The sequence below is a fragment of the Macrotis lagotis genome, chromosome X (genome assembly GCF_037893015.1).
Source record: "Macrotis lagotis isolate mMagLag1 chromosome X, bilby.v1.9.chrom.fasta, whole genome shotgun sequence".
Classification (NCBI taxonomy): Eukaryota; Metazoa; Chordata; class Mammalia; order Peramelemorphia; family Peramelidae; genus Macrotis; species Macrotis lagotis.
This window is the reverse complement of record NC_133666.1, coordinates 301,795,545-301,819,309: the sequence shown is the minus strand read 5'-3', so window position 1 is coordinate 301,819,309 and position 23,765 is coordinate 301,795,545. Positions and strand designations below refer to the sequence as shown.

General features: G+C 35.5%; 1 protein-coding gene across 1 annotated transcript in view; it reads left to right on the top strand.

Annotated features, from left to right (window-relative positions):
* DCC (DCC netrin 1 receptor) overlaps positions 1 to 23,765 on the top strand; it is a 1,459,593-nt gene that overhangs the window by 1,393,948 nt on the left and 41,880 nt on the right. The window contains exon 25 of the mRNA XM_074202006.1: positions 17,432 to 17,593. Coding sequence (XP_074058107.1) covers positions 17,432 to 17,593 — 162 coding nt within the window. The remainder of the gene's footprint in view (positions 1 to 17,431; positions 17,594 to 23,765) is intronic.

The following is a 23,765-nucleotide window of genomic DNA, read 5'->3' as shown; positions in this document are numbered from 1 at the left end:
CTTCTCAGTATATTTCTTACACAAAATGACAATGATTTCAATGTCTTAGATTTTTCTTCCATCTCCACTCCCCCTTCCCTTTTGTGGATAATAAAAAATAATAAGGATCATTGACAGTTGTGTTCACAAAACAGAAGCAAAGCTGTGAATAGGAACTGGGAGCCAAAAGGCAGTGAGATGTATAGAACTTAGGAAGCCAGAGTAATAATGACCTGGGTTCAAGTGTTACCTTTGACAAATAGTGTCTCTGTGTATCCAATTAATCTGATCCTTTCTTAACTGACCCCAGGCAATTTTTTTAAGACTATAAATTGGAGAATTATCTGCTTTTACAGAGGGAAGTTCTCTTCACTAATGAAATTATGATTAAAGGTAAAGAAAAAAAAAGAAGGAAAGTGAACTAGAATTCGAAGATCTTGGTTATGTAATCATTTGAAATAACTATGGACCTTTCATTGAGTAACTGCCCTGGAGTTCCCAACAGGGTTATAATGGAATTAAAAGATAAGTTTGTTTTGGGGAGCTATAGTTTCTTATTGCCATATAAGAATTTGGGAATGGAGGATGGAGCAGAAGGAAAATAGGCTTTTTAAGACCTTGCCCAGTATGAGGAATGAAAAGTCTGAGACAGAATTTCTAGGTAATTAATAATCAATTTAATAATTAGACCAGCACATAATCAATAAATTGAGGCCAGTGGTTCTCTCAGTAACCAAGGAAGACTCCGTATTTAGGTTCCTTGCATGTTTAAATGCCTTTTAAAAAGGGGTTGTCACTGATGGGTGAAAATCAACTCTGACTTATTAACAACTAATGAAAAAATGAATATTATAATGAGAGGTGGGACTTTTCTAATGAGGGACTTGGTATATGCCTTTGATAATATCAGCACTCCAGCAAAGAGACTGATCTCCCACTGAGCCTCTTACAGTTTATACAAAAGGATCCATTTTCCACTAAGTCCTAATTTAACTGAGATGGCCCTGAGTGAAAGGCAATGAAGGTAAAGTAACTTGCCCAAGGTCACACAGCTAGTCTCAGAGAAGATTTAGGTCCTCCTGACTTCAGGACTCCTGCTCTATCCCCTAGGGCTGGCTAGGTGGTTCTGTTATTTATTTAAAAAAGAGGAACTTTAGGACCCATATATAAAATTAGTTATTGCTATAAAAAGAAAATAATCATTTTTCACACTAGTGAGTTCAAGATGAAACAAACTCAGATTACTAAGATCAGTTTTCAAAGTTTAAGGCTTTTTGCTCTAGGAAAGGTTGAGATACAAGTTTCTTAAAGGATACCAACAACAGCTTTGTTCAATCAATGGCATGACAGTAGAATTGAATACTGAGGTTAAGACAAAGACTATTTCATTGATAGGAATGAGGTAAAGAAAATAACCAATAGATTTTAACTGCTAACAGAATAGGAGTTAATTATAAAGCACTTGATAAACTGTGAGAAAATAAATTTTCCATCAATGTTAACCTTTTAGGACCTACTTCCCTTCCTGTTGTGGCCACTGGCAACTTGAGTTTGATTCTGCCTATGAGAAATCATTATTCAGACTCGGGAAAGCAGGGAAACAAAAATTTATTAAAAAGGTTACAAGACATAGGAACATAGGAAGGGTTAGGGAGAGAGAGAGAGAAAGAGAGAGAGAGAGAGAAAGAGAGAGAGAGAGAGAGAGAGAGAGAGAGAGAGAGAGAGAGAGAGAGAGAATAACAGCCAAGCAGCATTGGCTGGGCCACAGGTTGGTAGAGAAGACTATAAGCCCTGAGCTGGAGTCCAACTTAGGCTTTTATGTCATGCCTCTCATCTATAAAGCAAAAGGTGAACTCCCTTTCTCTTAATTGGAACCAGAATTGGGTAGGGGGGTAAAGCCTAAGAAGATCAGGATAAAATTTTACTTTAAACAATGAATCAATCAATGGTACATCAAGAATGGAGGGGGTGGGGGTGGGGTTCTCCACCCAAGCAGCCTTTAAGATTACAATTCTCGATGGGGCGGAGCCAAGATGGGGACAAGAAGGGATGGAGTCTTAGGAGCTCTCTGATAAAATTCATCAGTTAAGGACTCTAACTAAACTTTCAAGAGACAGAACCCACAAAGGGACCCAGTGAAGCAGTTCTCCTACTCAAGGTAACCTGGAAAAGAGCAGAAAGGCTCTGCTCTCCGGGTCGGAGAGGCAGCCCGCCAGAGGGGTGGCCCACCAGAGCCAAAGAACCTCATCCTCCCGGAGGCAGCCACAGGGCAGTGGGGGTCTCAGCTCACAGCAGCGGGGGAGTCTCCTGAGCTGCACCCCGAGGAGCACCAGGCACAAAGTGGGGGAACAGCGGGGGACCTCTGCCAGAGGGAGCACTTGGAGCCCAGCCCTCAGGGCACACAGCAAGCAGCATCTTCTTTCCCCAGCCCTGATCCAGGAAACAGAAGCAGGCAGAGCCTGTAAGCAGGAGCCCCCAGGGCATGAGCCCATTGAGCTGAGGGAGGGGAGTGAAGAGAGACTGCCTAGCTCTGTCCTCTGCCCCTGAAACAGGACTCTGGAGCTCTGACCACATTCAGATCCTGACCACAGTCTAGGCCCCCCCATAGAACAGCAGCCCCCCCACACATCAGCCCCTTGGCAGAGGGGGGCGCTTATGGTCATTCACAGACCAGGAGGGAGGACAGAACCTCACACACTGAGACCCTTGTGGGAGTGTCCCAAAGCTCAAGAAACACCCCAAACCAGGCCCAGGCTGGGAAAATGAGCAAGCAGAGAAACAAAAAGAAGAATATTGAGAAATATTTTGCAAATGCGCCCAAGAAGGACCAAAATACTCACTCTGAAGATGAAGAAGCAAAAGCTCCTGCATCTAAAGACTCCAAGAAAAAACAGAAATTGGGCTCAGGCTATGATAGAGCTCAAAAAAGACTTTGAAAATCAAATGAGGGAGTTGGAAGAAAAACTGGGAAAAGAAATGAGAGAGATGCAGGAAAAACATGAAAATGAAGTCAGCAGCTTAGTCAAGGAAATCCAAAAAAATGCTGAAGAAAACAGCATGCTAAAAACCAGCTTAGGTCAAATGGATAGAACAGTTCAAAAAGTTATTGAGGAGAAGAATGCTTTAAAAAGCAAAATTGGCCAAATGGAAAAAGAGATAAGAAAACTCTCTTGAGGAGAACAAATCCTTCAGACAAAGAATAGAATTCAGGGAGATTGATGAATTTATTAGAAATCAGGAAACAATACTTCAAAACCAAAAAAAATGAAAAATTAGAAGAAAATGTGAAATATCTCATTGAAAAAACAACTGATATGGAAAACGGACTTAGGAAAGATAATTTAAAAATTATTGGAATACCTGAAAGTCATGATCAGGAAAAGAGCCTTCACATCATTTTCAAAGAATTACTACAGGAAAATTGCCCTGATATTCTAGAAGCAGAGGGCAAAATAGAAATGGAGAGAATCCACCGATCCCCCAGAGAAAGAGATCCCAAAAAAACCAACCCCTAGGAATATTATAGCCAATTTCCAGAACTCCCAAGTCAAAGAGAAAATATTACACGCAGCCAGAAGGACACAATTCAAATATCATGGAGCTGCAGTCAGGATCACACAGGACTTAGCAGCAACTACACTGGAAGCTCGTAGGGTTTGGAATACAATATACCAGAAGGCAAGAGAGCTTAGAATGCAGCCAAGAATGAACTACCTAGCAAGGCTGAATGTCCTCTTCCAGGGAAAAAGATGGACTTTCAATGAACCAGGGGAATTTCAAAGGTTCCTTTTGGAATGGCCAGAGCTGAACAGAAGGTTTGATCTTCAGATACAGGACTCAGGTGAAGCATGGAGATTGGAGGAGAGGGGGGCTATATGAGGGACTTAATGAGGATGAACTGCATGTATTCCTGCATAGAAAAATGACACTGATAATACTCATATGAACCTTCTCCGTTAATAGAGCAGGTAGAGAGAGCTTTTATAGTTGAAGCACAGGAGAAAGCTGAATTCGAAGATAAAATATGGTGTAAAAATGGAGTCAATAGAAAAAAAAGGGAAATGGAATGGGAGAAAGAAAAAGGAGAGGGGGAATAGTCCAAGATATTTCACGTAAGTTTTTTTTTTTTATTACAATGAGCTATTGCAATGATATGGACAGGGGGAAGCAAGGGGGAATTGGGAAACTTTGCTCTCATCAGAGATGGCTAGGAGAGGAAACAGCAAATATACTCAATGGGGTATAGACATCTGGAGTAAGAAGGAGGGGGGAGCAGGGGGAAGGGGCAGGGATGTGAATAAAGGAGGAGAGGATGGACCATGGGGGGAGAGTGGCCAGATATAACACATTTTCTTTCTTACTTCTTGCAAGGGGCTGGGAATGGAAGGCCTGCCCAGGACCACAGGGCCAGGTGGATTCTGGGCCTAAGGGGTGGTATGGGGGCTCAGGGCTTCTTGGCCCTGGGACCAGGGATCTGTCAGCTGCACCACTCAGCAACCCTACAGCAGAGTCAGAGTGAAAGGAGAGAGAAAATAGAGTACATGGTAGTGGAGAAATAAGAAAGGAGGGAGTTGCGATCAGCAATGGCAATGGTGGAAAAATATGGAAATAACTTTTGTGATGGACTTATCATAAAGAATGAGATCCACCCATGACAGAGTTGTGGGTGTTGGAACAAAGACTCAAGCACATTTTTTGTTATGATTATTTGGGGGAGGGTGCAGGGCAAGTAGGGCTGGATGGAGTGCCTGGGGCTACATAGCGGGGTGAACTTTGGGTGTCTGGGGAGGGATTTGGACGCAGGTGCTCCTGGCTCAAGGGGCAATGCTCTGTCTGCCACCCAGCCACCCCTACTATTATTACTATTTTATTTTATTTTGGGTCTTTTTTTCTTTCTTTCTTTTTTTTTTTTTTTGGTTTTTGCAGGGCAGTGGGGATCAGGTGGCTTGCATGTCACATGGCTGGGTTTACGAGGCTGGATGTTGACTCGGGTGCTCATGGCTCCAGGGCTGCTTCTTCGTCCATTGTGCCACCTGGCCATACCTACAATTATTACTATTATTATTTTTTATTTTAATTTTTTTCCTCTCCCCTTTACTTTTTTCGCCCAAACAAGTCTATCTATATTCATGGGGGAGGAGGAGGGGTATTTTGTTTACTTGTAAACAAGAATATGTTATTAATGTAAAAAAAATATTTGTACAAAATGAGAATAAAAAATAAATTTAAAAGAAAAAAAAGATTACAATTCTCTCTGTTAGAATCATAATTCTCTACTTCTAGTCAATTTACATCTCAAGAGTAAGGTCTTAATCAATTTACATCTCCACTCAGTTTTCTCTGTTACATTCACAATTCTCTTCATCTTTCCCCTGTATCACTATACCTCACAATTCTATATTTTCATTTCCTTTAAATTTTCTTTAACTTCTCAGGAAGCTGAGAGATCATTCTCATGTAGTGTGGGAGGAGAAAAGAGAAGAAAATTCTATAATTTTTCCCTGCTGGAAACCTAAAATTTGGAGATTTCAATAAATTCGTATTTATTAAATGCTTACTATATACCAAGCTAATCACTGGGGTTACAAAGAAAATTGGAAACAGCCTTTGCACTCAAGGAAATCTTTGTATAAGGTGGGAGATAATAGGTTTATAAATGTATTGTTTCATATAAGATCCAAACAGAGTAGATCGAATATAATCCCAAAAGGAAAGGTACTAGCATCTGGTGTGAAAGTGGAGACTTGTATAGAAAAGATCTAATGCAGAAGCTAGAATTTGAGCTGAGTGTTGAACCACTTAAAAACTGAAGAGGATACCAGTGAGAGGAGACCTAGGCTTAGTGTTAGAAAAAATACTGGCATTTCATTTCTTTTTTTTGTTAGGTTTTTGCAAGGCAAATGGGGTTAAATGGCTTGCCCAAGGCCACACGGCTAGGTAATTATTAAGCGTCTGAGGTCGGATTTGAACCCAGGTACTCTTGACTCCAGGGCTGGTGCTTTATCCACTGTGCCACCTAGCTGCCCCAAAATACTGGCATTTCAAGAGTGCCAATGACATCCCCACCTCTCTACTCCACCACAGTTACCTACTTCCATTTCTAGTCTCTCCTCATTCTAATCCATGTTGCATCCCATTACCAGATCTGTCTTATTTTTTCTTTTTTTAATCTAATTTTATTTTTCCAATTATATGGCAAAGATAGTTTTCAACATTTGTGTTTATGATTTTCACATTTTTTCCCCCTCCTTTCCCTCCCCTCTTCTCTTGGCAGTGAAATATCTGGTAAAAGTTGTACATGTACAATTGTGTTTAACTTATTTCCATTTTAGTCATGTTATGAAAGAGGAATTAGATTTAAGGCAGAAAAGGGGCATGTATGAGTAAGAAAGAAAAAACATAAAAGAATTTTTTAGAAAGCGAACATAGTATGCTTTGCTCTGCATTCAGACTCCATAGTTTTTCCTCTGGATGTGGATGGCACTGCAGGGCTTGGAAGGACAAGCCTAAGAGCACTGAATTGCTCAGGGGAGTTGCAGCCATCATAGTTGATAATCTCACTCATCATCTATTGTTGTTTATGTGCACAGTGTTTTCTTGGTTCTGCTCACTTCACTCAGCATCAGTTCATGTAACTCTCTCCATGCTTCTCTAAAGTCTGGTCACTTATGATTTCTTACAGAACAAAAAGTATTCCTTATTATTTATATATCATAATTTGTTCAGCCTCTCCACAATTTTCAATTCTTTGTCATTACAAAAAGAATTGCTATAATTATTTTTGTACATGTAGGACTTATACCATTTTTTTGGTAATCTCTTTGGGATATACAACTAGTAGTGATATTGTTGGATCAAAAGGTATATGCACAGTTTTATTACCCTTTGGGCATAGTTCCAAATTGTTCTCCAGATTGGTTGAATCATTCCACATCTCTACCAACAATGCATTAACTTTCCATTTTTCCCCAGAAGACTAACCTTCTTTAAGGACTTTGTGTCTGTTCTCCTAAACCACGTTAAAAACCTTCCATGTCTCCTCACTGTATAACTAATAAAATATGATCATCTTAGCTGCCAAGTCTGACACTGAAGGCTTTCCATAGTCTGGCACTAACTTTATTATTTTCTGAATTATCTTCCTTGATATCCTTACTACCAAATATCTTATGCTCCAGAAAAACTGGACGATTTATAATTCCTCAAGCTCACCATGTCCCTTTGCTACATAGGTTCCTCGACAATTAGATAACTTTGTAATTCCAACCATAAACAAAACCAACTCGCAATCACACAGTCATTCTCATGACACACTTTGCTGCTTCCAGGAAAGCAGAGTCTTTGGCTTTCAGATGAAATGCAGTATATACTGATGATCAGCCCATTGAGAAAAAGGGTTGGATATAGTTGGTAATAGCACAGTTGGGCCTTTGAGTGAAATGTCTAGCCTGAGATGACTTTAGGCCATTTGACAGGTTTTGATATTCCCTGTTATTGCAAATTTGTCGCCAAATACCACAAATGGGCACTTTGCCCAAGGTTGCTGGAGTACAGGAGAGGAAACCATAAAAAGTCCAAGACTCCCACAAGATGCAGACTATCAGGGCAGCTAGGTGGCACAGTTGATAAAGCACCGGCCCTGGAGTCAGGAGTACCTGGGTTCAAATCTGGTCTCAGACACTTAATAATTACCTAGCTGTGTGGCCTTGGGCAAGCCACTTAACTCCATTTGCCTTGCAAAAACCTAAAAAAAAAGATGCAGACCATCACCAGAAGTCCTGTTTCCTATCAAATCAGAGCATGGGATGAAATGGTTCTGGAAAAGGCAAGTGAGAAGGATGTCTTTGCACAATATATCAGCATCCCTCTAATAAACATAATTGTATAAGTCATGACACCATTAATTTGGTTGGTATGCTCATCTTTGAAATCAAAGGACAACTATCATTATTACATCTATATTTTTGTTCATACCATTTTATCTTTCTAGAATTCTTACCTCTTCTTTCACTTTTAAAATTTGCTACATTCTTCAAAGAAGCTTTCAAATACCTCCTCCTCCATGTAATCTTTGATCATCTCAGCAAGAAATAATTTCTCCCTTTTCTGCACTCTGTAGCTTTTCAATTCTATTACATTTAAAGCCATTCATCATTTACTGACTTGTATTGCAGTTTCTTTTTATGTATGTCTTTGGTTCTTTGATAGATTATAAACTCTTTGATTGAGGGGTTTGTATATTATTCATCACTTTATTCCCCAGCCCCTTTATATGGTGTCTTAAACATAACACAGTAAATAAATATTTGATAAATAAATTATATTACCTAATTCTGTATTATAATGCCATTGTTAAACAAGTATTCATTGTGTACTGAGCCATTTCCAATATATAATACTGGATGGAATTTTCTTACTGAGGGTTCTCTCCCCCAAGCAGAATCATGGGAGCAGATGGAATCAGATTTTGTACTTGTATGTTATGTATTTTCAACTTATTCCCAGCATTCCCACATTATTGAGCTCATTTTAACATCATAAATACATATACTTAGAGACATTAAAGTTAGAAATAACCTTTCAAATCATCCAGTCCAAGACTCTTAATTAAGAATAGGAAAATGGGGTACAAAGAATTAGTGATTTACCCCACTAGCCCAAGTTCACAAAATAGATTGGATTAGAACCAGTCTAATTAAGTGTTCTTTTCCTTCTACTGACTCCCTTCAATTATATTCTGCTCTACTTCTTAAAAATCTCAATTCCTCTCCCTGCTACCTGACTCTAAAAAGAATGGGGCTCACAAATGACAAAGGATTCATTTTTAAATGGTGATACCCAACCCTTTTGTTCAGTGGCCATTAATGTTAGACAGAGATAATAGAATTCATTACTTTGCTAATGACCTTGTCACATTCCATTCTTTACATGACCTTGAATTCTATTATTTTCTTATTTTTTAAAACATTTCTGAACTCAAACCGTTTTTTAGTAATAATTATAGTTATTTTTAAAAAGAAGATTCATGCTGAATACACAATAAAATGAGCTCTGCACATTTGACTAAAATTAATAAGGTCTTGAACGATTGTGTAAAAAAAACTGCACATTCACATCTCAGCAAAATTATGATTTCATTCATTGAAATAGATCAGTTTCCACAAACTCCTGCTTCTGATGATTTAGATTTTTATCAACAGCCTTGTCTAAACCAAAACTTTTCCACATTTTATGTTCCTAATAATATCTAAAGTAACAATGTCTGCTGCAAAGCATTTTGATAATTATTTTAGTAGGAGCATATTGTTTTCCACTTCTCCCTTTGCATTTCTTAACTCAGATCTGTAAAATGTTAATTGACAGATAATGTTTCTGCTAAGTGAAGTTGTCTTTAGTTCTTGGGGATGTATTTAATATTGCCATAAAGCAGAATATACTTATCTCTGCTAACGCTCTATGCTAAACATCTTAGTGAAAAATAGAATTTGCAGCAATATATGATTAAGACCAGCATTTGTATAAATAGAACAAATTATGGTATGACAATTGCTGTCATTTTTTTAATTTAAAAAAGTCTGTACAAGGTATAATTTTTCCAATTGTTATTCTTCTAGTCTGTTAAATTTCTGAGGTATGCAGCACAGAGAGAATGTTCATTTACTTTGGTTTATATGTGCCACAGCATTAGGCTACATTTGCAATCATGAAACAACTTTATGCCTTCTGTAGATTTTTAAAAGGATTTTCAAAATATTCCTTTGTGCCTAATCTTTAATTTTATCCTCAGTAATAAAAATAATGACAATGAGGATGAGGATAATAACTAACATTTATAAAGAATTATAAGGTTTGTGAAGTGCTTTGTAAATATTATCTCACTTGATTGTCACAATAACCTTGAGAAATAGGTGTTATTATTCACATTTTTTTCAGATGAAAAACTGGACAGATTGTGACCTGTCCAAGGCCACACAGTTCAAATATATGAAGTCATTTTTGACTTCATGTCTTCCTGATTACTCAGAACTGTATCTAACTGCATCCAGAGAAAATGATTTTCTGCCAGTTATTAACTGACAGAAGCAAGTTATTTCACATAGCTATAAACTAATGATACTTGAAATGCAACATATTGCAACTAATAATTGGCTGTCCTTGGAGACAGGAAGTCCTGAGTTTGATCCTACCTTTGTCACACAGGGGTATTCTGATGAATATTTTAGGAACTGGTTTGGGGGAAAAGGGAGGTATTTATATGTAACTCTTTTAAATTTAATATGCATCATTTATATTTTCTCCCCATATTCTTAAGTCTAGATAATCAAAAAAATAATAAATGAAACCCTGATATGAAATATTTACTAATTTTTGATGTGTAAATGATCACATGGAATATTTAACAATAGGCTTTCATCAACCTGCTTGAGAAGACTGCACTATATCTATTCATTGCTGAAAGCAAACTTATAGGTTAATAAGTAACTTTGTAACTATAGACAAGTTACCATTCAGTGGCCCCCAGAAAATCTCTAGTTATATGTTAAAGATGAGTAGGAGGAGGGAATTTTCTACCACAGAGTATTATGCACATTAATGAAATCACAGGTTCAGACAAGAACAACAAAAGAAATAATTGAACTGTCTACCTCCTGTTATAATTAAGCTACATTTATTTATTAACTTTTAGAAAAAAATTTTATTATGCACCTATACATTTCCATAACATAGCTGAATAGAAAAGGATGATTACACATAGAATTGCAAAACTCTTATGTACAACTTCCTATTCCTCTTAAATATAATAAAGTTATAAGGTAACTTTCCTTTTTCTGCCCCCGCTACCCTAAAGGTGGCTACTATTAGACACAAATATGTAAATATGTGTAAATATGTCCACCTATATACATATACATATATATATATATATGTCTATATAAAACCATTGTATATACTCGTCTATTTATCATTTCTTTCTCTGGATGCAGATAGCATCCTCCATTTTAGGTCATTTGTAGTCAAAATGACAGTTTGAGCTATGTTTACTAATACTATTAGTGGTAATAATAATATTATATTTATTAGTATTATTAATGATATTTTTAGTCTTTGTCACAATATAAAGCATATTCCCTTTTCTGATTCATTTTCTATTGTGAAAAGGCAGTATTTTTTAAGAAGAAAAGTTGCTGAACTACTCAAACACAGAGATCTCTTTTACCATGGACAGTCCTTTTAGCCTGTCCAAGTCTCAATGTTCTCATATGTAAAAGCAAGAAATTGGACTAGGTGATTTCTTAGGTGATCTCAATCAAGGTTTGATGTTAGTGTTTTGCCTTGTATTCCAGAAAGGCAAGTTATATTAATAGTCTCTGAGTTACACACATTTCAGTTTACAATGATACTTTTCATTCATCGTATATGTAAAATTCTAATTTCATACTGTCTTCTGTTTCTTTTCCTACACCCTGAACTTACTGCACACATTCACTTTCTTTGGTACAATTTGGAACTGGATCAATAGAACCATTGGTGACCAAAGTATGGATCAATCTTGTCCTGTGTCTCTTTCCTTTCTTCTCTTAAGTTTATTTATATTTAAGCTGTCACCCTTACTTTCTTTCTTGAATCATTTAGGTCTCATAATTCAGTTAATTTCAGTTTTGTCTATCTGACATTCATACATACACATACATGTATATACACATATACACATGACATTGGTTTAAAACTGAAAGAGAATTGGGTCTTAGAATAAAAGAAGATTTTTGACTACACATCCACGTATATTTCTACCACACCATGATGCTTCCAATGTATATGTCCCTTTATTTGATTCCTCCTTGGTTTTCTGCCCCTTCTCTCTTCTAAATCTGGCATACTTTTCTTTCCAAAAAAGAAAATCTTTCTCTTTTAATGTGTTTTTGTTTCATCTGTAAATTATCACCCATTCCCTTCCCCACTCCAAAGACTACTAGAAACTATCTATCTGATACTGGGCTACTCATCCTACCGCTATGGGATTTTTTTTCCGCATTGGCCATGATTAGAATAACGGGAAAAGAAGGTACCTCAAATCCCCATAGAGCATTAGTCTTGGAATCAGGAGGATGGGAGTTCAAATCCAACCTATGTATAGGTGCATAATAAATTTTTTTTTCTAAAAAAGAGTTTTGCAATCCTATGTGTAATCATCCTTTTCTATTCGGCTATGTTATGGAAATATATAGGTGCATAATAAAATTTTTTTCTAAAAATTATTACCTGTGTGACCTTGGGAAAATTACTTAACCTTGATTTCCCAGTATCCAGTGCCATCTCTGGTCATCCTGATTCATATCTAGCCACTAAACTGGCTTTGAAGAAGAAAGTAAGATTGGTGATTTGGCACAGCCCCCCTCACTCTGATCCAATTTATGTGTTTGTCATGGCATCACCTCCATTATTTCATGGTCTTCTTTGAAAATTAAGGATAATCAGAAGCAAAAAACCCTCCTTTTACAACTAAGTGTAATAGTAGTGATGGTTATATATCCATAAAAGAAAAGTTATGCTTCAAAGTGACATAAATGATAAAGTGATAAAATATAAATTCAATGTCAGTAGGAACCCATTTCTTATTGAGTAGTCAAATCTCCAATATATAACTTGTAATCTTTTTATCTCCCCACTATTTATCCTAGATATTTAATACATGATAATAGAAAGAATTAATAAAAAATAAAGGATTACTGTCCTTAACCTCTATCATCTTCAGAAAAATCTTTCAAAATTTTAACAAAAAGATTCCCTCTATCTTCGTAGACTCTTTAGTTAAACCTACATAAAACTATTTTTCAAATGTATTATTTTTCAGTTCTGTATAATCACTGGTATTGCAACAGAATTGCCTTCTATCTCTTTATCACATGTGTACAGAACTTCAATTACCTTGTGACTGAATAGCCGTTTAAAGACTCTTGTCAACTTAACCACCTTTTATAATATTTCTTAGAGAAACTGCATTCAAAGTATCTCATTTAGAAATATTTGGAATAAAACTTAAAATTGGGAAGTCCTTGTTTTTAAGTTTATCCTCAGTTATGTTTTCTCTGGGTATCAGTCTTTTCTCTATCTGGTCAAAATGATAGCAAAGACTCAGACATTAGAATTCATTTATATGGTATTTCTAGGATTTCTTTGCATGTTATATGACAAATATTTAATTTTTCTGAAATGACAAGCACAGAATTTTGAAGCTATAACTAAATTGTAAGTGGGATAAATGTTTTTAACCACTTAGGTTTTACAGAATCATATGCTAAGTTCACAGAGAAATAATATATTTAGCATAGAAATCCCCCTGGCCTCTCATGCAGGTTACAATATACTAGGGAGGATCTGAGAATTACAAAAGTAATTAAGAGCATAAAGACTGGACCTTTGATTTCATTGGAATAAAGTACTAACAAACTCATTTTGCCAGTGAAGGTCAATACTATCTCTGCAATTTATAGTCTTGGAGACATACAGGAAGGGGAGATGAAATGATTTGTCCAGGGTTGCACAAATATAGAATTGAAACCAGGTCTTCCAGTCTCCCAAGTTAATTGTTTATCCATGATTTCACACTGTATCTCATTTAACAAAATGCTCCCATTTTACAGAGAACCCTGAAATACCCCACCACCCCGAATTAACATTTGCTCAATATCACACAGTTTTCTGGCAGTAGGTTATATGGATTTAAACAGTGAAGAGGATATCTGCCTTTAAGAAAATAGACTTGAAGAAGGGAATAAATCTTTTGAAAGGAAAAAATATGTTTGTCAGGGAAAAAGCAATATAGAGTTGAAATCTGCTAGAAATTCTGTATAAGTAAAGAATTATCAAACCATTAGTAGCATTTGGATTAAGTTCAAAAGTCAAGCAAACCACTTCCCATCTCAAAGTTCTATCACAGATCCCTTTATTATTCCCATCATCTTTTGATTCTAACTTCAGAGTAGAGTTTTATATTTGATTGCCACGTTTAAGAAGGCAATTTCTGAATTGTGTTCTACTAGTTGTTTCATCATTATCGATCCATTAAAGGGGTAAATATATGGACACTTCTCCTTCTTCCCTCAATAAACAAAGTAGACATGAGATAATACTCCAGAAGCTGCTGTGGCACAATTCCTTTGTATATAATCTTACCCTCAGTGAGAAGGGTAGGATTAAAAATGACAAATAAAAACTATTAGTTCAAAGCTAATTCCTTTCCCAAAAGTTTCCTTGGATAAAAAGCTTATGAACCCTTACAGTAAAGCATGCTTTCTCCCTATTTTCATGGAAGATATGGGGAACTATGGTCACATAATATTTCATACACTTTTAGATATAGGCTCTATATCTTTGTTTTTTAGCTTGTCCAATAAAGGAAGGCTCACTAGATAGGGTTCTATCAGCAAATAAAGATGACATAAAAATATAAAGTATCAACAAAAGTTTAAATAAAAGAGATTATGCTACTGTTTCATGTCACTGTTTTTCAATGAAGACCAGAAAATGTAGTTTTAAAATTTCTATTTTAAAATATTAAATTCACATTTATAAATTAATATTGGTTTTCAGTGCCTGGCAAACTTCACATCATGGCAGAAAAAAATACAGAGAAAATAAAGAAGGAATGAGATTAAATGATTTTTTTACTTCAACATACCACTTTTTGTCATATACCCTAAAAAGAGAAAAAAGATATATGTTTCTAAAGTATCATGCTTAACTATTTAGGGAACAACTACAGAGTATTTACTTCTTGAAACCTAGCCAAAATAATCTCTACTTCATATTCCCCACAGTTATATTTAGTCATAACATTTTAAAAAGTTGTACTGGTTTTCTGATATCAAACTATTATTGCTCAAGAAGCTACATAATTTCATAGGGGAATTTCTTTTTTCAAGCCCTTACTATATTAATGTCAGAAACAAATTCAGTTGTTAGCAAGTTGTGTCAGAATAAAATTCTCCACTTTGGTCACTGAGTCAAGATTTATTGGAAATGATTGACACTATCTTTCTCTAGCTCATCTAGATAAATATAGCATCATGATGGATATTGGTTATAGCATAACTGCTGAATCTTGTTGTTCCCCCACCCAAGTCTAAATTGAAGTAGAAAAATCAAAAGAGACTTCATTTCATTGTGCTTTATGAATTTTAATACACAATCATTGTCTTTTCAATAACCTTGTTCCAAATAGCAGTAGGATGATATTTTTTTTTTCTAAAAGTCGGTCGTAGATTTAAATACCTCACAAATGGAAATGAAGATCTAGGAAACTAAGAATTTCATCCAATGCAGGATGCTGAGCATTAAGTCTATCTGATTAGTAGATTTATTTTTGAAGCTTAATATGCATATCCCCATGCATCTTGAACAGGAATCAAAGGTAAAGACATCTGACCATCAGATCTAGGGGAGCAGAATCTTTTTGCTCATGTACATCCTCTGTCCCTCTAATGTCATGCATAGGTCTATGCCTAGAGTGAGTAGTTCACAAATATTTGCTGAATGAATTCTCTGTTGAGTAGAACATTTGAAACAAACAAATATTAATTTGGACCCCTGGATTCCCTGTCAAAACTATAGTCTTATAGTTCTAACCAAATTATTTGATCTCTGCATTCAAAATTAATCATCTTTTGGAAGGGAAAACATTCTGATATACCTCTCTGGGTAAGAGAAGCAGAGTAATTAATGTTTTTGAAGTACAAAAAAAAGGTGCTTAAAAGTTAATTAGGTAACTTCAGGCAGTGTGAATTGAATACCCTAGACTATGATGTAGTTGTTGAATACTGAGTGCTAGACTTTTGGTCTGCAGTATTTGCTATGTGTTTATCTTTGCACACTATGTGATCTGTTGATTCTTATTGTATAAAGGCATTATTTTTCCTTATCATATTTACTATCACTTCCTTCTCTACTTTCACAGAGATGAAGAAACTGTAGTGTCAATAGCTATTAATAATCTCCTCTTGAAATCCTAAAGACTTAGGAATCATATAAGAAAAATGAATATTTTCATAATGATCCTAAAATACTCAAATTGATTTCCTTTCTTGGTTGAATGGAATTTAAGCTTCTTAATTTTCAGTGTGATTAGGCATAAGTATATAGAAATCTATTTTTTCCTGACAGAGTAATGATTTCACCTCTATCTTATCATTGAGAGTATATTGAATCTATAATTTTTCTTCTGAGGAAACCACTTTTCCTGACCACCATATTGGTGGAGACTATCAAAATCTGTGCCTTGTCCTAATTTGTTATATAAGATGACCAAAATAATTGAATCAGATGTATCAATCTGATTTCTTTTAAAAAAGATAAAATGTTTTATCCCTAATTATATGTACATTTATATGTTTATTGTATGAAGTTCTAGTGAAACAACTTGTGATCTTAAACAGTAATACTTTCCAATTTAAAAGAATTTATAAGGATCAAGTGTGGGCCCAAAAAAGAGATAAGAAAATGTACTTCAGCCCCTTCTCTGGAAAGGTAGAAGACTTGTCATGAACACTGAAATACTACAGATTCAGTTTATTTGCTGGTTAGTTGAAGAAGCAGCAGCAAGGCCATAATAGATAGAGCATTGGACTTGAAATTAGGAAATCCTTAGTTCAAATTCAGTCCATATGTCTCTAAGCCTGTCATTCTTTAAACCTCAGTTTCTTCCTCTGTAAAATGTGGATAATAATTGCATCTACTTCATAGGGTCATTGTAAGAATCAAAAATACTTTATTTTGGCTAGGTTCCAAGAAGTAAATACTCTGTAGTTGTTCCCTAAATAGTTAAGCATGATACTTTAGAAACATATATCTTTTTTCTCTTTTTAGGGTATATGACAAAAAGTGGTATGTTGAAGTAAAAAAATCATTTAATCTCATTCCTTCTTTATTTTCTCTGTGTTTTTTCTACCATGATGTGAAGTTTGCCAGGCACTGAAAACCAATATTAATTTATAAATGTGAATTTAATATTTTAAAATAGAAATTTTATTCTTTCATTTTTATTCAGTCTTTTAAAGTCTTTTAAAGGCTCTCTGGGTAGGGGAGGAGAGTAGGAAATATTTGGAAAAGGAGTGTTAAAAAAGCAAAATTTCATATAGCATTGTATAAATGAAATAAATGAAAAAAATAGATGAAAAAGAAAAGAAAAGAAAATAGACTTTCCTGGTATGAAGGGAAAGCTAAAAACTTTTATGAGATTTTCCAATCAAGAGGGGCAATGTCCCTAATTTCCACAATATGGAATGGACAACTACATTTTTTTCTTCTGATAAAATTGTTGTGCTCTTTTTGTTTCTTATGGAAATATTTGGGATTTAAAATAATTTTATTATTAAAATTATTATCATTATTAAAACTATTATTATATATTATAATAAATATATTATTAAATTAATTTCGATTCTTTTTTTTGCAGCTGTTGTTAGTGCTATCCCAGTGCCAACACTAGAGAGTGCCCAGTACCCAGGAATCTTGCCATCTCCAACATGTGGATACCCCCATCCTCAGTTCACTCTCCGATCTGTGCCATTCCCAACACTTGCTGTTGATCGAGGCTTCGGAACAGGAAGAAGTCAGTGTAATGTATTTTCATTTCTTTCTGTGAGCCCTCTACTAACTGTAGCAGTGTCAGAGAGGAATTAGTCCGACTTTCTTAGTCCTAGGAAAGTTCTCTTTGAATATTAAGAACACTAGAATTTCTACCACAAACTCATTCCATTCTCCAGATCCTGCTTAAATATTTACGGAATATTCCAGTGGGAGTCTTTAAAATCCAGCCCCATTGTCAGGGCAGAGGAAGGGGGGAAATTCTGAAATTCAACAGTTTTTTAAAAAAAGTCCTATTGGAAATGTTTGAAGTTAAGGCCTTCCCTCATTTTCATAAAGTAGTAAAGGAGAGTTATTATCCTCTAATTTAGCTTGTTTATCACAACTTAGTTATCCGTAACATTGTCTCATTGAATCTTGATTAGCCAATACTTGACTAAATACTTCTTGCCTTCTGCTGCCAGACCCATCATTAGATTAATTTAGTTAAATCAACAATGCGATACCTTTTCCATCTATAAGAGTTAATTCCTGGAAAGGACATTCCACTTGTAGCATATTTTTTTTAAGGAGGAGATAGATAGCTAGATAGATTATTGTTCAGTAATTTCAGTCACGTTCGATTTTTGTTGACTTCACTTGGGGTTTTCTTGACAAAGATAATGGAGTGACCTGCCATTTTTTTCAGCTCAATTTACATATGGGTAAACTGAGGCAAATAAGGTTAAGTGGCTTGCCCAAGGTCAAACAACTACTAAGTGTTTGAGACTGGATTTGAATTCAGATCCTCCTGACTTTAGGCCCTATACTCTATCCACTTTGCCACCTAGTTGCCCAGATAGATTTTTAAAAAATAACTATTTCCAAGATAATTATGTTTATATGTATATGGGGGGTTTTTCCTCCCCTCTTCCATTTTTCCCCCTTCAAATTTAGCATTTCCACATTTATGGCTTTCATTTCTTAGTTAAGAGCAGGTGACTCAGCAGCTCTTGTATGATAAGCTGTTTTGAAATAGATAAGATGGTAACATCGATAAAATATTTTTGTGAGGTAGGTTGTATTTTTTCTTAACCTATCAGAGACAGCTTTAAGAAACTATAAATTGTCTTACTATAGCAAGGTTAGAATTAAAAGGAATCAAAAAAAACTGTCAGGAAGAAGCTAAATTTATTCTCCCTTTCCTCAGTGTGAACCTTTTCCAGAGAGTAGAATTATCTGTTATACTAGATGGAACATATTCTCCAAAAACTAAGTTGGGGAATGCTGTTACTAAAGGATGACTAGAAACCTCCAGACTCTAAACATACTACTATGACGACTTCTGGAAAATTAATGAGCACAGTTGGAAGTGGGAGGAAAAAATTGATTTGTGGTTGGAAGACTGGTGTTAAAGCCCAATTCTGCCAATTATTAGTTATGTGATATGGGACAAATCCCTCAGCCTCTCAGAATTTCAGTTTGTCTATCTGAAAAAGGAGAATGAACTGTTGTTCAATCATTTCAGAATCTTCAATATCTTATTTGGGGTTTTCTTGACAAAGCTACTGGAGTTGTTTTCTATTTCCATCTCTCACTCATTTTACAGATGAGGAAACTGAGGAAAATAGGATTAAGTGACTTGCCCAGGGTCACACAGTAAGTGTCTGAAGTTGGATTTGATCTCAGTAAGGTGAATCTTCTTTACTCCAGGCCTAGCTCTCTATCCATTATGCCACCTAATTGCCCCTGTGAATTAAATGCTATCTAAAGTTCATATTCTTCCCCTTCTAAGTCCATAAACCTATGATCTTTTCTATTCATATGGATGATCTGGCCTTTTGAAAAGAAGTTTTATGTTTCCATTAATTACAAGAGGATCCTTAATATATATCACATGCATAGGATGTTCTTGTACACACAGTAAGCCCTTCATAAACGTGGGTTGTAATAGCTGGCATTGATTAAGTGCTAAGTGTTTTCCCTTCACATTTTTTTCCTGTGTATCCTTATGAATATTTCCAGAATTCTTCCTTTTTAGTCAATTATCATACAAACTCCTTGAGGATTGGGATCATGAGATGATAGATTGAGAATGGCAATGGACCTTAGAAGTTACTATGTCAATGTCTAGAATTTTATAGACAAATAAACTGTGACCCAGAATGGTTACATGGCTTCCCTAAGTCAAGCTCATAGTAAATTATTGCAGGGAGTCATGTTCTCTGATTCTAAACCCAAATCTCCTGCCAATGCAAGCTGCCTACTTCTTGTCTCTTCCTTAGGTCCTTTGTTCTCCTTTACAGAACGATGCATAATTGCTGGTAATATCTTCTTTCTAAAAGTTAGCTTATTCGTAAAAAATACTCCTTTTGCAAACCAAAACAAATTAAAAGAGAATTATATTCAATTGGAGTTATTGTTGCATTCATATTCTAAAACATGTGGTTTTCTTACTCTGATTAGTCCTATCAATGAACAAGATAAGGATAGAGGTAAAAAGATAGAAATGTACATTGTGTACCAGTACAAGAATATGCTGGTAAAATATTAACTTCAAGATCTCTTAAAACTAAAGAAACCCTTTTAAGTATATTCCCCATTAGCAACATTTTCTCCCTCATTTTCATAAACCTATAAAATCAGGAATTAATCAAGTTCTTAGTTGTAGCTAATAATCCAATGTATAAATGTTTACATTGAAAATTTAATAATTGTCTCCTTCCAGCTTTTCCAAGTTGACTCCAGCACAACTTTTATGTATATGTGGATATGTATATGTATATGTATATGTATATGTATATGTATATGTATATGTGTATGTGTATGTGTATGTGTATGTGTATATGTATATATATGTATATAGATAGCTATCTCAGCCACTAACTTGTCTTTAATAAATCAACTTCTGTACTTTCATATTTTGTGTACCTTTGAAAAAAATAAGATCTTGGTGGTATCATCCAAACAACAGCCATTTCAAGCCTTTCTAAAAACTTCAAGACTAATTTGATAACACTCATTCATTCAAAAATTTATTAAGCCTTTACTATTTTATGTGCAGTGTAATAGAACATGCAAAGCATTTCAGTTTGCTTAGGTAATGAGAAAAAAAATTATGCCCTGTTTTCTGCGAAGCTAAATATATTCCCGATCACATGAACTACCTAAAGTAATTAACTTTCATCCAAAGACAGGTTTCTGAGTAGAGAGTATTGGTTTCCAAATGCCTTGGAGCATGTTAAAGCTCACTGTTCTCACTGGAGCAGAAATCACTTAGGGCTCTTGGTGGAGATGTCTTATCAGTCAACTTAATAAACAGCATGAGGAATATTCAGGAAACCAAAGGTTATCCACCAGATTTAAGCTTCCTGGTCTCCAATTACCTGAAAGACTTTAAGATAAATAGAAAGAAAGATAGACAGATAGACAGACAGACAGATCTCTAGATAGATAGATCTCTAGATAGATAGATAGACCGACAGACAGACAGACAGACAGACAGACAGACAGATAGATAGATAGATAGATAGATAGATGGATGGATGGATGGATAGATGATAGATGATAGCTAGATAAATAATGGATAGATACATAGATGCTATTGTTGTTAGATAGATGGATGGATAAATGAAAAAAGCATTTTTTTCAGTAATATCTATTTGCCAGATATTGCGTTAAGCCCTGCAGATAGAAATATAAGCCTGGAGAACAGTCCCTAAATTCAAAGAACTTAAAATTCTAATTGGGAAAATAGAAAGAAGGATGTTGGGATCTTTCCCAAAATAATGATGAGTGTTACTACTAATGAATAGAGAAAAGTAATGAAGCAGACAAGGTGAAAGAGATGAACTTTAGAGAGAATCAAGACAAAACAAGTTATAAGAAGAAAAGTAAAATCAGAAAGGAGGATGATGGGGAGAGTTGCTAGGAAATACTTATGTTTATACATATTTTTATATAAGAAATTTTATACTTTTACAAATTCATAGTTTAAGAAAGATCTCAATGAATGCCTCAATGTGTAACTGCCTTAGGCATTTTGTTGTTTGTTCTTTATTCTCAAAGAAGACCATGACATCAGGGAAGTGATGCCATGACACACAAGTGAATTGGATTTAAGTGAGGGGGTGCTGTGCTAAATCACCAGCCTCACATTGTCCTCTGGAGCCATCTGTGTCCAGTGGTCAGAGATGGATCAACACAACTGGAGTGAGAGACCTTAACCTTTCAAAGCTAGGTCTTTTCCAGGTCACAATCTGACTGAGTAAATGTTCAACCAGTCATTAAGCTTAGGTAAAAAAGAAATGAAGCTTAGAGTAGCCAAGGGATATAAAGAGTTATCTTCAGCCAGTTTACAAACTAGAATAGGACCTAGGAGGAGGAGGAACTATAGTATGATTTTCTACTATTCATATGTTCTATTGAGTCCCTTATGTCCCAGAGTTTTCCTAAGTCATAGGGGGAAAAGATATCTTAAATATAAAATTATGGATTATGTTAAGTCCAATGATTAGATTTTACTTCTTTGACTCAGTCAATTTGATTCTCTTTTTATGACACTATGGGCTATTAAAAATTCCAAGGATCTTGGGATAAATCTTTGTGATTATTACTGGGGTTTTAGAGGAGTTTTTTTGTTGTTGATTTACCATGATATTTATCACTGTTAATTTTTATTATCTTTATCTGTGATTTTAAAATCAGTATGCAAAATATTTCATTGCAAGCTTCTATCATTAATGCTGATTTGTAACCTCCCTGTAATTTATAATTTTGAAGAGTGACCTGGGGGGGCATTGAGACATTAAATGACTTGCATTGGGTTATACTTTATGTCAGAGGAATGACTTGAACCTAGTGGAAGAACAGTGTTCTTAACTCCAAGACAGATTCTCTGTCTCCTATGTCAGGGACCACTTTTATGGACAATATTCTCCATTTAAAATGTCATTTGACTATTTTCTTTTGGTTAATTTCTCTCTTTATATCTTGGTCAAGAGGGCAATATTTTTTTCTAGTGGATTAGAGATGGTTTTTTTCCTTTTAAATTTTCTAAATTTCCATATTTGCTTCATTCCCACAATTTCATCTATCACCTCAGCCTGTGAGATTCAAATCTATGGAGCCAGAATACGTTAGATCTCCTATTTAATTACTAGACCCTGACACACTACTATTAATTATCTTTATTTTTTATTAATTTAAAAAAAATTGTTTTTATTTAAGGCAGTGGGGTTAAGTGACTTCCCCAAGGTCACACAGCTAGGCAATTATTATGTGTCTGAGGTCAGATTTGAACTCAGGTTCTCCTGAGTCCAGGACCAGTGCTCTATACACTGTGCAACTTAGCTGCTCCTATTTATCTTTATTTTCTTCCCCCACTATTGGGAAAAGAGAATTATAGAACTGAAGGTTTCTAGTCCACTGATATGGATTTAGGATCTTATAATGAGAGCTGAAAGTGACTTTCTCATTGATATAGGTCAGCCATCCTATTTTACAGATGATAAACTAAAGTTTAGAAAACAAAAGAGATTTGAGCTGAAGTAGCACAGAAGCAGTTAGGTGATATAGTGAATAGAGTTATAGAACTGATGGTAAGGAAGACCTAAGTTCAAATTTCAGCTTCAGACACATTTTGGTTTTGTGACCTTGGGCAAATCACTTAATCTCTGTCTACCACACTTTCCTCAACTATAAAATGAGGGTAATTATAGCACCTATCTCTCAGGGTTCCTGAAAGAATCAAATGAAATAATGATTTTAAAGTGCTTGACATAGTATTTGCCATCTAGTAGGTACTTAATGTTGTTTCCTTCCTTCCTACCTCCTTCCCTCCCCTCCTACCTTCCTTCTTTACTCCCTTCCTCCATTCCTTCCCTCCTTTCCTCCTTCCTCCCTTCCTTCCTTTCTCACTTCTTCCCTCTTTCCTTCTTCCCTCCCTCCCTTCCCTCCTTTCCTCCTCCCTTCCTTCCCCTTCCTCCTTCCTTCTCTCCATTCCCTCCCCCTGCCTCCTTCCTTCCCTCCCTCCTTTCCTCCCTCCCTCCCCTCTTACCTTCCTTCTTCACTTCCTTCCTCCCTCACTCCCTCCCTCCTTCCTTCCTTCTGTCCTTCCTTCCTTCCTTCCTTCCTTCCTTCCTTCCTTCCTTCCTTCCTTCCTTCCTTTCCTTCCTTCCTTCTTTCCTTTCCTTCTTTCCTTCATTTTTTCCTTCTTCATTCCT